At 38.8% G+C, this 13,023-nt stretch overlaps 1 protein-coding gene across 1 annotated transcript in view; it reads right to left on the bottom strand.

The window, feature by feature from the left end:
- LOC110928742 overlaps positions 1–13,023 on the bottom strand; it is a 35,539-nt gene that overhangs the window by 20,866 nt on the left and 1,650 nt on the right. Inside the window, exons 2-7 of the mRNA XM_035987450.1 lie at positions 10,228–11,329; positions 10,066–10,134; positions 9,259–9,483; positions 8,467–9,150; positions 7,760–8,351; positions 7,604–7,668 (exon numbers count right to left, since the gene is read on the bottom strand). Coding sequence (XP_035843343.1) covers positions 7,604–7,668; positions 7,760–8,351; positions 8,467–9,150; positions 9,259–9,483; positions 10,066–10,134; positions 10,228–11,329 — 2,737 coding nt within the window. The remainder of the gene's footprint in view (positions 1–7,603; positions 7,669–7,759; positions 8,352–8,466; positions 9,151–9,258; positions 9,484–10,065; positions 10,135–10,227; positions 11,330–13,023) is intronic.

The following is a 13,023-nucleotide window of genomic DNA, read 5'->3' as shown; positions in this document are numbered from 1 at the left end:
TGACAGGCGACATGAAGCTTCTCTACGACGTTAAATCTATTAGAGGAGGTTATGTTGCTTTTGCTGGAGATAAAGGTGGATACATTACGGGTGAAGGAATGATATCTAACGGGATTGTCAGCTTTGACAAGATCAATTTTGTGCAACAACTTGATCACAATCTTCTTAGTGTTTCTCAAATTTGTGACAAGAAATTTTCAGTACACTTTGATGCTAATGGATGTTATGTGCTGAAACCCGGCTTCAAAATTCCAAAAGAATGGATTCTCTTGTCGGCTCTAAGGATAAATGATCTGTACGTCCTTGACATGAGCCAGGCTATTACTACGTCTGCACAAGCAACTTGTTTCGTTTCTAAAGCCACAGAAAAAGACACTATCTCTTGGCACAGACGAATGGGTCACATTCACTTACGAAAAATGAATCATTTAGTTTCAAATGAATTGGTGAATGGTGTTCCCCTCAAAAATTTCCATCTTCAAGACGTCTGTGTTTCGTGCCAGAAAGGAAAGCAAACAAAGAAGAAGCACCCTACAAAGAAGATCAACACAGTGGCAGTTCCTCTTGAACGTTTGCACATGGATTTGTTCGGTCCTGTCAAGCACAAGAGTATTCGGGGTGATCAATACTGTCTCGTGGTTACTGATGATTATTCACGATTTTCTTGGGTTGCGTTCATGGCACACAAGAGTGAAACCTTTGGCATTATCAAAAACTTGATCATTCAGATTGAGAATTTGTATAAGTTGAAGGTTAGGCGGATACGTAGCGACAATGGTACTGAATTTAAGAATCATTCCATGGCGGAGTTCTGCACTTCAAAGGGTATTCTTCATGAGTTTAGTGCAGCTTATACTCCTCAACAGAATGGTGTCGCTGAACGTAAGAACCGCACATTGATCGAGACTGCTAGGACAATGTTGGTAGAGTCACAGTTGCCCATTCCATTCTGGACTGAAGCTGTGGCCTCTGCATGTTACACATTGAACAGAGTCCTTACAGTCAAAAGACACAACAAGACCTGCTTTGAGCTTCTGCAAAAACGGAAACCAGATTTGTCTTATCTCGAACCGTTTGGAGCTCCTTGCACAATCATCGATCCTAATGGAAAGTTTGGGGCAAGAGCAATTGATGGATACTTTCTTGGGTATGCCACCCCTAACTTACGAGTCTGGAATCTAGAGACTAAAAGGGTCGAGGAATGGTCTGAGGTCAGAGTACAAAGGCACACCCTGCCAGTCAAAAATCCGGGTCAACCTTGGATGTTTGAGTACGATGACTTCTTCAATTCGATCAATGTTGAAGCCGTTGAAGAAAATGCTGCGGCTAGGATGTTTTTCGAGAGTGACAATGCAACAGTTTCACCGGTGGTTCGTCCAATTCTTGTTAATCAAGAACCATCTTCTTCGGTGAACAATAATACTCTCAACAATGAGGATTTTCATGATGCAAACGAATTGAACGAATCTTCAGAGGATGATGAATTTCTAGATGCAGATCAAGAAGCTCCTACAACAGCAGTTCATGGTACTTCAGAGGGTACTCCTCCAGTGGATACACATAGAACAGCTGAGACTACTGCATCATCCTCTTCGTCAATTCCGGGTCTTGAATTGGTTGTTGATCTTAATCTTAACAACCTGGGTATAAATGTTCCAGTTCCAGATAATCCAGAAACAAGGATTCATAATACCCATCCTCAACAAAACATCATTGGAAATGTGCAAAGTGGCGTTCAAACAAGAAACATGTTGCGAAACAACAACAATGCAGGCTTGTATGCAGCTATTCGAGAATCCGGGCAACAAAACGATTGGTCTTTCGCGTGTTATGTCTCACAGGAAGAACCAAGAACATGGAAAGAAGCCTTGAAGGATAATGCCTGGGTTGAAGCAATGCAGGAAGAACTGCAACAATTCCAGAAGCTGGGTGTCTGGAAACTAGTAGAGAAACCTGCTGGATATAAGAAGATTGGTACCCGTTGGGTTTTCAAATGCAAAAAGGATGACCGCGGAGTTGTTATCCGAAACAAAGCACGTTTAGTCGTTCAGGGTTTTCGTCAGATTGAAGGGATCGACTACAACGAAGTCTATGCACCAGTGGCACGTCTCGAAGCAATTCGAATCTTTCTAGCCTATGCATCCTTCAAAGGATTCAAGGTTTATCAGATGGACGTGAAAAGTGCATTCTTACACGGTGTGGTTGAAGAAGAGGTGTACGTCGAACAGCCTCCAGGTTTTGAAGATCCTATCCATCCTGATCGGGTTTGGTTGCTCAACAAAGCTCTATATGGTCTTCATCAAGCACCACGAGCTTGGTATGCAACCTTATCACACTATCTGCTGGAGAACGGTTTTCGTAGAGGTCTTATCGACTGTACTCTTTTCATCAAGGAACAAGATGGAGATCTTCTTCTGGTACAGGTATACGTTGATGATATTATTTTTGGTTCTACTAATGATGTCTTGTGTAGGGAATTCGAGCGCATTATGCAGGATAAATTCGAGATGAGTGCTATGGGGGAAATGACTTTCTTCTTGGGCCTACAAGTACAACAAACGGAGTCTGGGATATTCATTCATCAGACTAAATATGTTGGTGACATCTTGAGCCGGTTCCAGATGTCTGATGCAACGCCCATTGGTACCCCATTGCCAACTAATCACGGAATTACTCCAGATTTGAAGGGAGAAGCTGTTAGCCCCTCAAACTATCGCGCTATGATCGGATCTCTTATGTACCTCACAGCATCAAGGCCAGACATAATGTACCCGACGTGCCTGCTTGCCAGATATCAAGTTAACCCGAAGGCCTCACATCTTGCTGCTGTCAAAAGGATTTTTCGTTATTTGAAGGCGTACCCTGACACCGGTCTGTGGTACCCTAGGGATAATAACTTTGAATTGGTAGCTTTCAGTGATTCTGATTTTGGCGGATGCAAAATCGACGGTAAATCCACAACGGCTGGATGTCAGTTTTTAGGAAATTGCCTAGTTACATGGCAGTGCAAGAAGCAGACGTGTGTCGCTACATCAACATGCGAAGCTGAATACATTGCTGCCTCAAGTTGTTGCTCCCAAGTTCTTTGGATTCAACAACAAATGCGGGACTACGGTTTTGAATTCCTAACTACTCCTATTTACGTTGATAATTCTGCTGCTTTAGATATCACTAGAAATCCTGTGCAGCATTCAAAGACCAAACACATCGAAATCAAATATCACTTCATACGTGATTGCTTTGAGAAAAGGCTAATCGATGTTGTTAAGGTCCACACCGATGACCAACGTGCCGACTTATTTACCAAAGCTTTTGACAAATTAAGATTTGACTTTTTATTATTGGTAAACGGCATTAAGGTCAAGCAAGAGTAAACCCAACATCGGAAAATCATTTTTGTAAATATCTTTGTGTGTTTTAAATTTATCTTCGTTTATTGATTTTAGGGGGAGTAAATCCAAAAATCTGAAAATCCAAAAACATCGAAAAATTTCAAAAACACAAAAACAATAAAAAAAAAACAAAAATGAGTTTCCTGGCGAGCAAAAGAGAAAATGATAGTACATCAGTGGTCTATCCAAACCTCTTTAAACCTTAAATGCAAAACGATAAGCAGCTCTATATAAGATGTATCGGTAGGCTCACAATCATTTTAAAGTGTGCAGGGTGATATAAATCTTAATCGACTGAAGACCAGGTGGGAACCATTCATTGGCATATGGTCTTAGTACCGAAATTTCGTTTGATAGATTGCCGAGGTTCTGAGATATTCGGTCTTTATGCTGCTTATCATCTGGGTATCATGGTTGTATCTTTTACCGAAAAATAACGGGGACGCAAGTCTAGATCTTCCATGATACTATACATACGTGTACATATTGCATACTGCATTCGACCTCAATAAGTGATAAACAATCACATGTCCAAAACAAATAAGTGATAAAAATATCACATTTTTCCGGGTGTCAAGTTCGTCTCTCTGCTGTACGGAAGTACTGACCTGTTCACGGACTTGCACCTGTGCCCTCATGCATACGAAAATCAAGTTCCTCATCAATAAGTGATTACATCACATAGGGCTTGTTTTCAAATCAAAATAAGTGAGTATCTCACAATTTATACGATCAAACAGATGATAATCGGTATACTCACCGGTAAGATGAACTCTCGTGCATACCTTGATACGGGAATGTGTCGTGATGTGGATGAACACCGGTCGGTAAGTATAAATCATACCTTAACGTATCCTCTAAACATGATTACATCTGATAAGTTGAGCTTAAGTGGACAACAATACCGATAATTGTTATAGGATGCTTATCTTAATGTTAACTAACTGAACAACAAGAGTGTTTTGGCATGACCGTACACTGATATGATTCTCTTACCCTCGAAACTCGCAAAAAGAATGTCTGTATATATTTATTTATTTACTGCTTAACTTTTATTATTTCTTTTAAACAGTTTCGTCGTTTGGTGCATATCAGCACGACATTAGCGGTGATGTCGTTTGATAACACTCAAAGGATTTTAACTTGTTGTCTTTTAATTTCAAAAATACCAAAAAGATTTTAGGCGTGTTTTAATATAAACTTTATAAAAGCCAAAAAGATTTTCTTTCTTCTTTACTTTCGATCATACGATGTTGGAGCTCAAGTCTTCGTTACCTGAAACCTGACTGGAAACCGAATTGACTAAATCTTCATAAACGGTCAAAAATTTGCAGATTTTGAAAGTTAGAATTTAAAATTGACAAATTTATTAAACTTTCAAACTGTCGGACGGTGTTTGATTATGACATGGTCATTCGTGTGTCATTTGTTTCTACTATATTCCAAGCAGTTGTTCTCATTACGCGTTTAGATTTCTTGCATGTGCAGATTCTAAAGGCTAGGAGAACATGGTCGATGACAAGCATTGGAATGAAGACACAACGAGAAGGCGCTCAAGTGATGAAAATGATCGAGTTGCCGCTGGCCATCATCAACACTACAAGGATCTCACTTCATAAAGTTAAAGTATTTCACGAGCATAACTCAAGGGGGAGCTTATGTTAAGGGGGAGTTTGTCAACACACTTCCTACATGATACGGGTAGTTTGTTGATACACTCTCTGCTTTCAAGACGTGAAGACTTTGAAGATCCTCCGACTTTGAAGACTTGATAGGACATCAGAGTTTTTGATAACTCGAAGACCCAAGACCGTCGAAGTTCGAGACGAGTCTACAACTATAGAAGATAAAGACAAAGCTACAGCCAAGGGGGAGTTTGTTGGTGCACTTGTGTCTGTACTTTGTCTGTATTCGGTCTGTATGTACGATGTTCTATTTAGTGTTGTAAGTTGACCAAGTCAACCATCCTCCGGTTTGACTTGGACAACAGTTGGTAAAATAGTGAAAGGTGTTCTGATCGAAGGATAGCTCCTCGAAGGATGCTGTTGATCCTTCGAGGTGCACGAAAGATATGGTTCGACTGATTAGACCTCGAAGGATGATCCTTCGAGGTCAATGCTGATCATTCGAACAACTTGTGATCGATAGATGATCCTTCGGACCATCTATCGGAACCTTCGGATCCTTCGATCTGGCATCATGGGCTGGGTATATATATACCCATGCAGTGTATGTGTGAGTTAGTTCTGCCATTTTGCACATCCGAGAGATAGAGAGCTTTGAGAGCATTCTGTCCAGGACTCACACACACACACTTAGAGAGTTTATAGAACATTTCTGTAAACATTGAGCTTGTAACCGAATCCTCATTGCATTAATACAAGTTGTGTTAATCGGTGAATTTGTGTGTTTGTTTCTCTACTTGCTACTAACTCGGTTTGCTTGCTAGCTTGGATTCCGCACTCGCTAGTAGGTTCGTATAACAAGGTTTAGGTTCGTAATCCTCCGCGAAACAGGGACCTACAAGCTCGAGTCTTCGTTACCTGAAACCTGAACGAAAACCGAATTGACTAAATCTTCATAAACGGTCGAAATTTGCAAGTTTTGAAAGTTAAATCTAAAATTGAGAAATTTATTAAACTTTCAAACTGTCGGACGGTGTTTGATAGTGACATGGTCATTCGTGTGTCATTTGTTTATACTAACTATTCCAAGCAGTTGTTCTCATTACGCGTTTAGATTTCTTGCATGTGCAGATTCTAAAGGCTAGGAGAACATGGTCGATGACAAGCTTTGGAATGAAGACACGACGTGAAGGCACTCAAAAGATGAAGATGATCGAGTTGCCGCGGACCATCATCAACACCACAAGGATCTCACTTCATAAAGATCAAGTTTTTCACGAGCATAACTCGAGGGGGAGCTTATGTTAAGGGGGAGTTTGTCAACACACTTCCTACATGATACGGGTAGTTTGTTGATACACTTTCTGCTTTCAAGATGTGAAGACTTTGAAGATCCTCCGACATTGAAGACTTGAAAGGACATCAGAGTCTTGAAGACATGAAGATCAAAGATGATCAAGATCAAGACAAATCTGCAAACATCAAAGATCGAGACAAAGCTACAGCCAAGGGGGAGTTTGTTGGTGCACTTGTGTCTGTACTTTGTCTGTATTTAGTCACGATGTAAACGATGTCCGTGTCAGTACTGTAAGTTGACCAAGTAAACCGTCCTCCTGGTTTGACTTGGCCAAACAGTCAGATATTGGTTGTAAGTTGTCTGTCTCGAAGGATGAGTGATCGAAGGATAATGTAGATCCTTCGATCTCATCGAAAGATATGCTACGAAGGTTACTGTTGGACTTCGAAGGATATGCAATCCTTCGAAGTATTTGAAGATCCTTCGATGGCTTTGTGATCGATAGATGATCCTTCGACCATCTATCGGATCCTTCGGACCAGACATGCTGGGCTGGGTATATATATACCCATGCAGTGTGTTAGACATAATGAAGATGCACACATAGAGAGATAGAAGGTTGAGAGCATTCTGTCCGAAACACACACACACCTTGAGAGTTTGCAAAACTGATTTGTAAACATTGTGCTTGTAACCGGAACCTTCATTCGTATTAATACAAGTGGTGTTAATCGGTGAACCTTTGTGTGTTTGTGTTTATACTTGTTTCATCTCGGTTTGCTTGCTAGCTTGGATTCCGCACTCGCTAGTGGGTTTGTATAACAAGGTTTAGGTTCGTCATCCTCCGAGAGGGACCTACATCTAGTAACACTTCTCGCTTAAATGAACTAGTGCAATTACCAAAATAGAACAATAGAAAGAAAGGATAGCATTTCTATAAAACAAATAAGTCAGATTAAAATGTGATGGGGTTGGAATTTTAAATATAAAGAATATGTTTGGATCATTGACAGATTATAGTAATTCCCTCAAGTTTGTGATAGTAAAAGTGCTTCTAATTCTTGTTAAAAAAACAAAATTATGAAGTTGTTACTCAATCAACAAAATAATAGTTGGCTTTCGCAGCACACATAAGCTAAATACAAATAACGATAGTTGCATTCAGCTGTTCCATTATCAGGTGAGCAGATGCATGGACTGGGCAAGAGATTAATATATTCATGTCTTTTATCATATTCATCTCACAAATTCATTTGAAAAAGAAAAAAGACAATAGCGAGTATATTTACCGATTCAGGACCAGATGATGGATTTGATTGCTTTGGTCGACCGGTCTTTCCCCATCCTTGTACCACTGTAACACTGAGTAATGAGATATGAACTTACCCTAGTTTCAGTATGGATATAACTGAAAAATTACAACTAGCTTGACAAGAGAAAAGTACCTGCATGATCAATGTTATGACCAACTAAAATCCTAAACCAACGAGGAGTGGGTTTGTCGACCCCCATTTTATCAAAGAAATCGCGACGGCAAAGATAATAAGCTCCATTGCTTAGTTGAAATGCAGACAAATCCCCATCAAGAGTTTCTACCCATCCCATGTTATCTTCAAAGGTTTCATTGGCAACTTCATCATCAGTATACACAAGGCTTGCCCCACACTCGCTTACCTCCAATCCTTTAACCACGACAATAGACACGTTAATTTTATCTCTAACGCGCAACTTATTCCCAATTGGCCAGTAGCTTACCCATATACCAGCCTCACCAAATGCTGGTCTACCTGAGACCGTGGGATTGTACATCAAATCAACACCCTTGGTTGTACTAATTTTAGCAAACCATGCACAATCATCATCTACAATAGTATATTTGAAAGTCACATTCAATCCTTTAAGCCTCCTATTCTCCTGGCACTCAGGCACCTTAAACGACAAAGATGTTGATGTTTTTTCAGATATACACCCAGGCATTATCTTTGGAATCTTTATGTCAGGCAGAGACGCGCTAATTATACCAAACTCGTACAACACCTGTGGCACACATGCAACAGAGTTGAGCCATTCATATATATTTAGTTTCTAAGTGGCACCTCATTCTGCTCGTGTGTGCTTAATTAAGCATGTGATTTAGAAAGGAACGGCGAACCTTGACACACTGGCTTTTGTTTTTGGTAAGATCGTCACCACCAACCAGACGCATCTCATGATTTTGATACTCTTTTAGCCACTTCATGTGTCCCAAATCGCTTCCATCAAATCTGGCTATTGGGACCAACTTGATAAAGCCTTCAATTTCTGACAAACCGATGCAACCTTGACTTATAAGCTTTCGCAATGTAAATTTACGAGACTCAAAAGTTACTTTCTCCAGTGACACACAGTAACTTATATTCAATTCAGCAAGTGTAATTGGAAGACACAGAAGCTCCTTCAGTTTTGAGCACCTAGCCAAATCAAGAACGCGAAGATTTCCAAGATGATTGCATTTAGGCAAAAATTCAAAAAGATTATTTCCTAAATTCAAGTATTGCATAGATGATTGGTTTCTGAAATTTAGATGAAAATTATCAGTATACTCAAGTTTGCAGTCACTTAGATATAGCCGCTCTAATGCACATGGCAAAGGAAAAGAGTCTTTCCACAGGCTTTCGCATCCTGTCATGTTTAAGAGAGCAAGACTCTGAAGGCCTCCAATCGTTTCACAAACATAAAACAACTTGTGACAGTTCCCCAGATTCAAAGTCTCAAGATTTGGGATCATGTTGATGTTGCGAACTTCTAAGAGCATGTGTGAGTCTTTAAGACTTAGAATCTTGAGTGATTGAAGAACCTGTTGCAGATGTAACAAAATTTATTTAGCACTGTACATTCTCATAAAGACGGAAAAAAACTTGAGAAGCTAAAAGTCCAGACAATAAACAAGATACTAATTCCTTACCATTGGCGGTTCAAATACTCCCAAACAGCTATCACTCAGATCTAAAGCGACCAAGTTCCCCATGAACAAGTCAGAAGGTATGGTACTTAAATGAAATCCAATCCAACACAGCCATATTAAATCCTTTGAAAAATGCTCGTAGGGTCCACTGAATTGCACAGATTTGAGGTAAAGCAACTTTAGGTTACACATACCCTTAAGTGAATCTGTCTTAAGCTTGGATCCCTGGAAGGATATATTGTGTTAAGATTATTTTTTTCTTATGGTATACAGGGACACAAAATTCACTATAACAAATCAATTGGTTCTACACACTGTTTGGACAAATTCTCGTGCTTAATAACGTGAAGAATTTAAAACATCCATGCATGAAACAATGTCAGGTGACAATTGTGTGTAAATCTTTAAATTTTTGACGCAGCACGGAGGCAAAAACACAAAATCGAAACATACTCTTTGAAAGGAAAAGTAAAATTATTTCTGAATGATAAAACATTGCATCAAAACCAAACCCACATTTTGTAGAGAAATTTTAAATTTGGGAGGAAAACTACACACTTTTAAGCATAAAGGTTTTTCCAATCTTCTATCACTATTAAATCCATACAATTGAAAACCGGAACTTTTTTTTTCTCAGTTCTTTATATTTATAACTTTGGAGATTTATTACGTTCACCAAAATACAAGTTTTGAACCATTGATTCCCTTATATGTATATTTTTGGAGCATTTAAATATAAAACAAAAACTTTGCAATTTATTGATTTCTATATGAATACTAGACATCACTATCTGCTTCTTGTATTACCTGTGATGCATTCTTCTTTTGCCTCAACTCTTGATTATCAAGCGCTAGACCTTCCACCTTTTTTGAACCCTAAAATAAAAGAGGGGAAAACCATATATTAAATAAAATAGAATCGTGTTAAATGAAAGATAAGCTTCAACATGCAAATAAGAATCCTCTTACCGTGCCTTTACTCAACAGATCATGAGATTCTGTGCTCCGCCAAACTCTACTATGTTCTCCAGGATCTTTGGGTGATTCTTGATTAACTATGAATCTCCCCATTTCTTGAAGTAATGGATGCATCATGATTGTTTGGTTTGGTGAAATTGAAATAAGGCACCTCTTAGTTAAGGTTTTTATAGACGATTCTGCTGAACAATCATATTCAAGTATCTTCACCACATAATCCACCTCTTCTCCATTGAAGAAACAGGCAATATGCAAAAACAACTCTTTCTCACGCTCATATGGCAATGAGTCGTAGCTCCTTATGAGTACACGATGAATTCCCAAATGGATATCTTTTTTCAGTTTATCTAGTGCACTTTTCCAATATGAGATGCTTATATCATGTGAAAGAGAGGAACCCAACACTTCAAGAGCCAGTGGATTTCCTTCACAATACCATACTACTTGTTGTGCTAGCTCCTTGTAACCCTTGGTAGGATTTTTGGATCCGAAGGCATGAAGACAAAAAAGCTCTAACGCTTCACTGTCATCCAGTAATTTCATTTCATACTTTCTACACCTATTTTTGAACCCAACCCATTCACTGATATTAGTTTCTCGAGTTGTAACTATAATTTTGCTTTCCTTATTTATATTCCCCGTTCCAAGTAAATCTACCAACTGAGCATGATTAACAATGTCATCAAGGACAATAAGGGCCTTGTTCTTTTGTAAGGCTTCTTTAATCAAAACCATACCTTGGCTAAGACTTGGTACTTTTCTTTTCTCCACGCCTAAAACACCTCCAAGGAGTGTTTCCTGTAGCTCAGGCACATGGTGTGGTTCCTTCAATTTACTACCAATGTGTTCAACAATACTAATGTTTTCAAATTTATCTCGGTTTGAATAAACAGTGTACCAGGCCAAGGTCGTCTTACCACTTCCTCCCATGCCACAGATTACCAAAAAGTTTGCGTCTGATTGCGTTATCCAGGAATCAATCTCTTCATATCGAGTGTCCATCCTTACTAGATTTAGTGGAAGATGAAACTTTTTGCTTGCTAGTTTATCGTAAATGATATCCACGATATCCTTTACAAAGTTTGTTTCCGACCTGTGACAACACAATGAAAAACAAACACGTATAAAATTTTAATGAAAATGGTGTTGAATATTCATTGTTGGGATTGAACCCTACCAGAGGAACAGATAATGAAAGCCAAAACTGGATCATGACAGTGGATTCTAAATAAGCAGCTGTTTACTTTAAAGCTTTCCCTTGACAGTGGTTATCTAACAGCTGATAGATCTTAAGTACTGCTCAATAGTACAACTGATGAACCAAACACTGATGAAACTCTAAAGACTGCTGAAGACAAACATTGACGCTCTATCTACTGCTGTTTCCTAAGTACTGCTGAAGACACAAACACTGCCCATTCAAAGACTGATCACCTTTGAAGAAAGCACTGATGCTCAACATCAGTGCTCAGGCTACATCAGTGGAAAGTGAAGCAGTACTTTTCCTATGTTTTGTATTTTACTTATAATCAGTTGTTAGACATCAGTAGTTTGTATAGAACAGTGTTTACAGGTTGTTAGGTTGTTAGATGTCACTATCATGGTGACGTCAGCTGAGATGCCTCAGTGGTTTGGTTTGCCTATAAATGGAGCAGTACCCTGTACTGTTACATTTAATTGACTGAGCAAGTTCTTCTTCTCATGTCTAATCCTTTCATCTTGTGCAACCAACCTTGGAGCATCAGGCTGAAGGAGTTTAGTATTGTAAGCATGCCTATAATCATTTGCTTTGTAATTCAATCATTCGACTTAATGTGAAGCATTTGTTTATCATACTATTCTCTTTTTTTATTGTGTTTACAAAGTTTGTATTCATTTCCGATGCACTTTACATTATTTCATATTCTCTTAATGTACAAATTATACAAACAAACACAATCATGAGAGCCTCCGATCCTAACATTCATACATCATAAAATTATTTGATTGGATAAATATTAAAATCTAGCATAACAAAAACCTCAAAGTCAGTGATAACCAGTAGTAACATTGTAATTTGGAGACCCACACATTCAATCTAACTGTTTTTCTCATCCTTACCGAACATACCTCTATGTGGGAGGGAAACTAATTTTAATGGTAGGCCAACTCTAAGTTTGTGAGAGAGAAAAGCATGTTTAGCAACTCCCATTATAAACAACATATCTTTTTATTAATAATCATCCAAATCATTGATCTGAATTGAAATTTGAACTTGTGTTTGCTTGATTTTAAAAAGCACGCCTAGGCGCCTTAGGTAACTCGACGCATACTTTTTTACAAGAAGCTCCAAAAAAACGCAATTTTTGAGGATTTTTCAGGCCTAAGGCGCGCACCTCATGTACTTAGAGTGTTTTTATGGTGTTTTTAAGCATCAAACTGTCGTAAAATAGGTTTTTTGGCTTGTACATATAGGTAAAATCATATATAAACTTTATTTATAGCTATACTATGGATAACAGATGCTAAAACCTATGGGATATATATAAAAAGTTATATAATCACTTTGCGCCTCAGTACGAAAAGTCTGTCGCTTTTACGCTTTACGCCTCGGTTTAGAGCTCGTCGTTTTTGTGCGCCTCTCGCTTTTTTAAAACCAAGAGTGTTGGGGAAAAAGAAACATTTTTTTTTCTTTTATTTTGAAGTGGGCAACGCCCAGCAAGATCTCGACTTTTTGAAGGGGCAACGCCTCATTGAAGGTGGCACCGGGAGGTGTGGTGAACATGGACCCCCCCACCCCCCCTTACC

This window comes from Helianthus annuus, chromosome 3 (genome assembly GCF_002127325.2).
Source record: "Helianthus annuus cultivar XRQ/B chromosome 3, HanXRQr2.0-SUNRISE, whole genome shotgun sequence".
Taxonomy (NCBI): domain Eukaryota; kingdom Viridiplantae; phylum Streptophyta; class Magnoliopsida; order Asterales; family Asteraceae; genus Helianthus; species Helianthus annuus.
The sequence above is the reverse complement of the archived record's forward strand: the minus strand, read 5'-3'. Positions and strand labels throughout refer to the sequence as shown.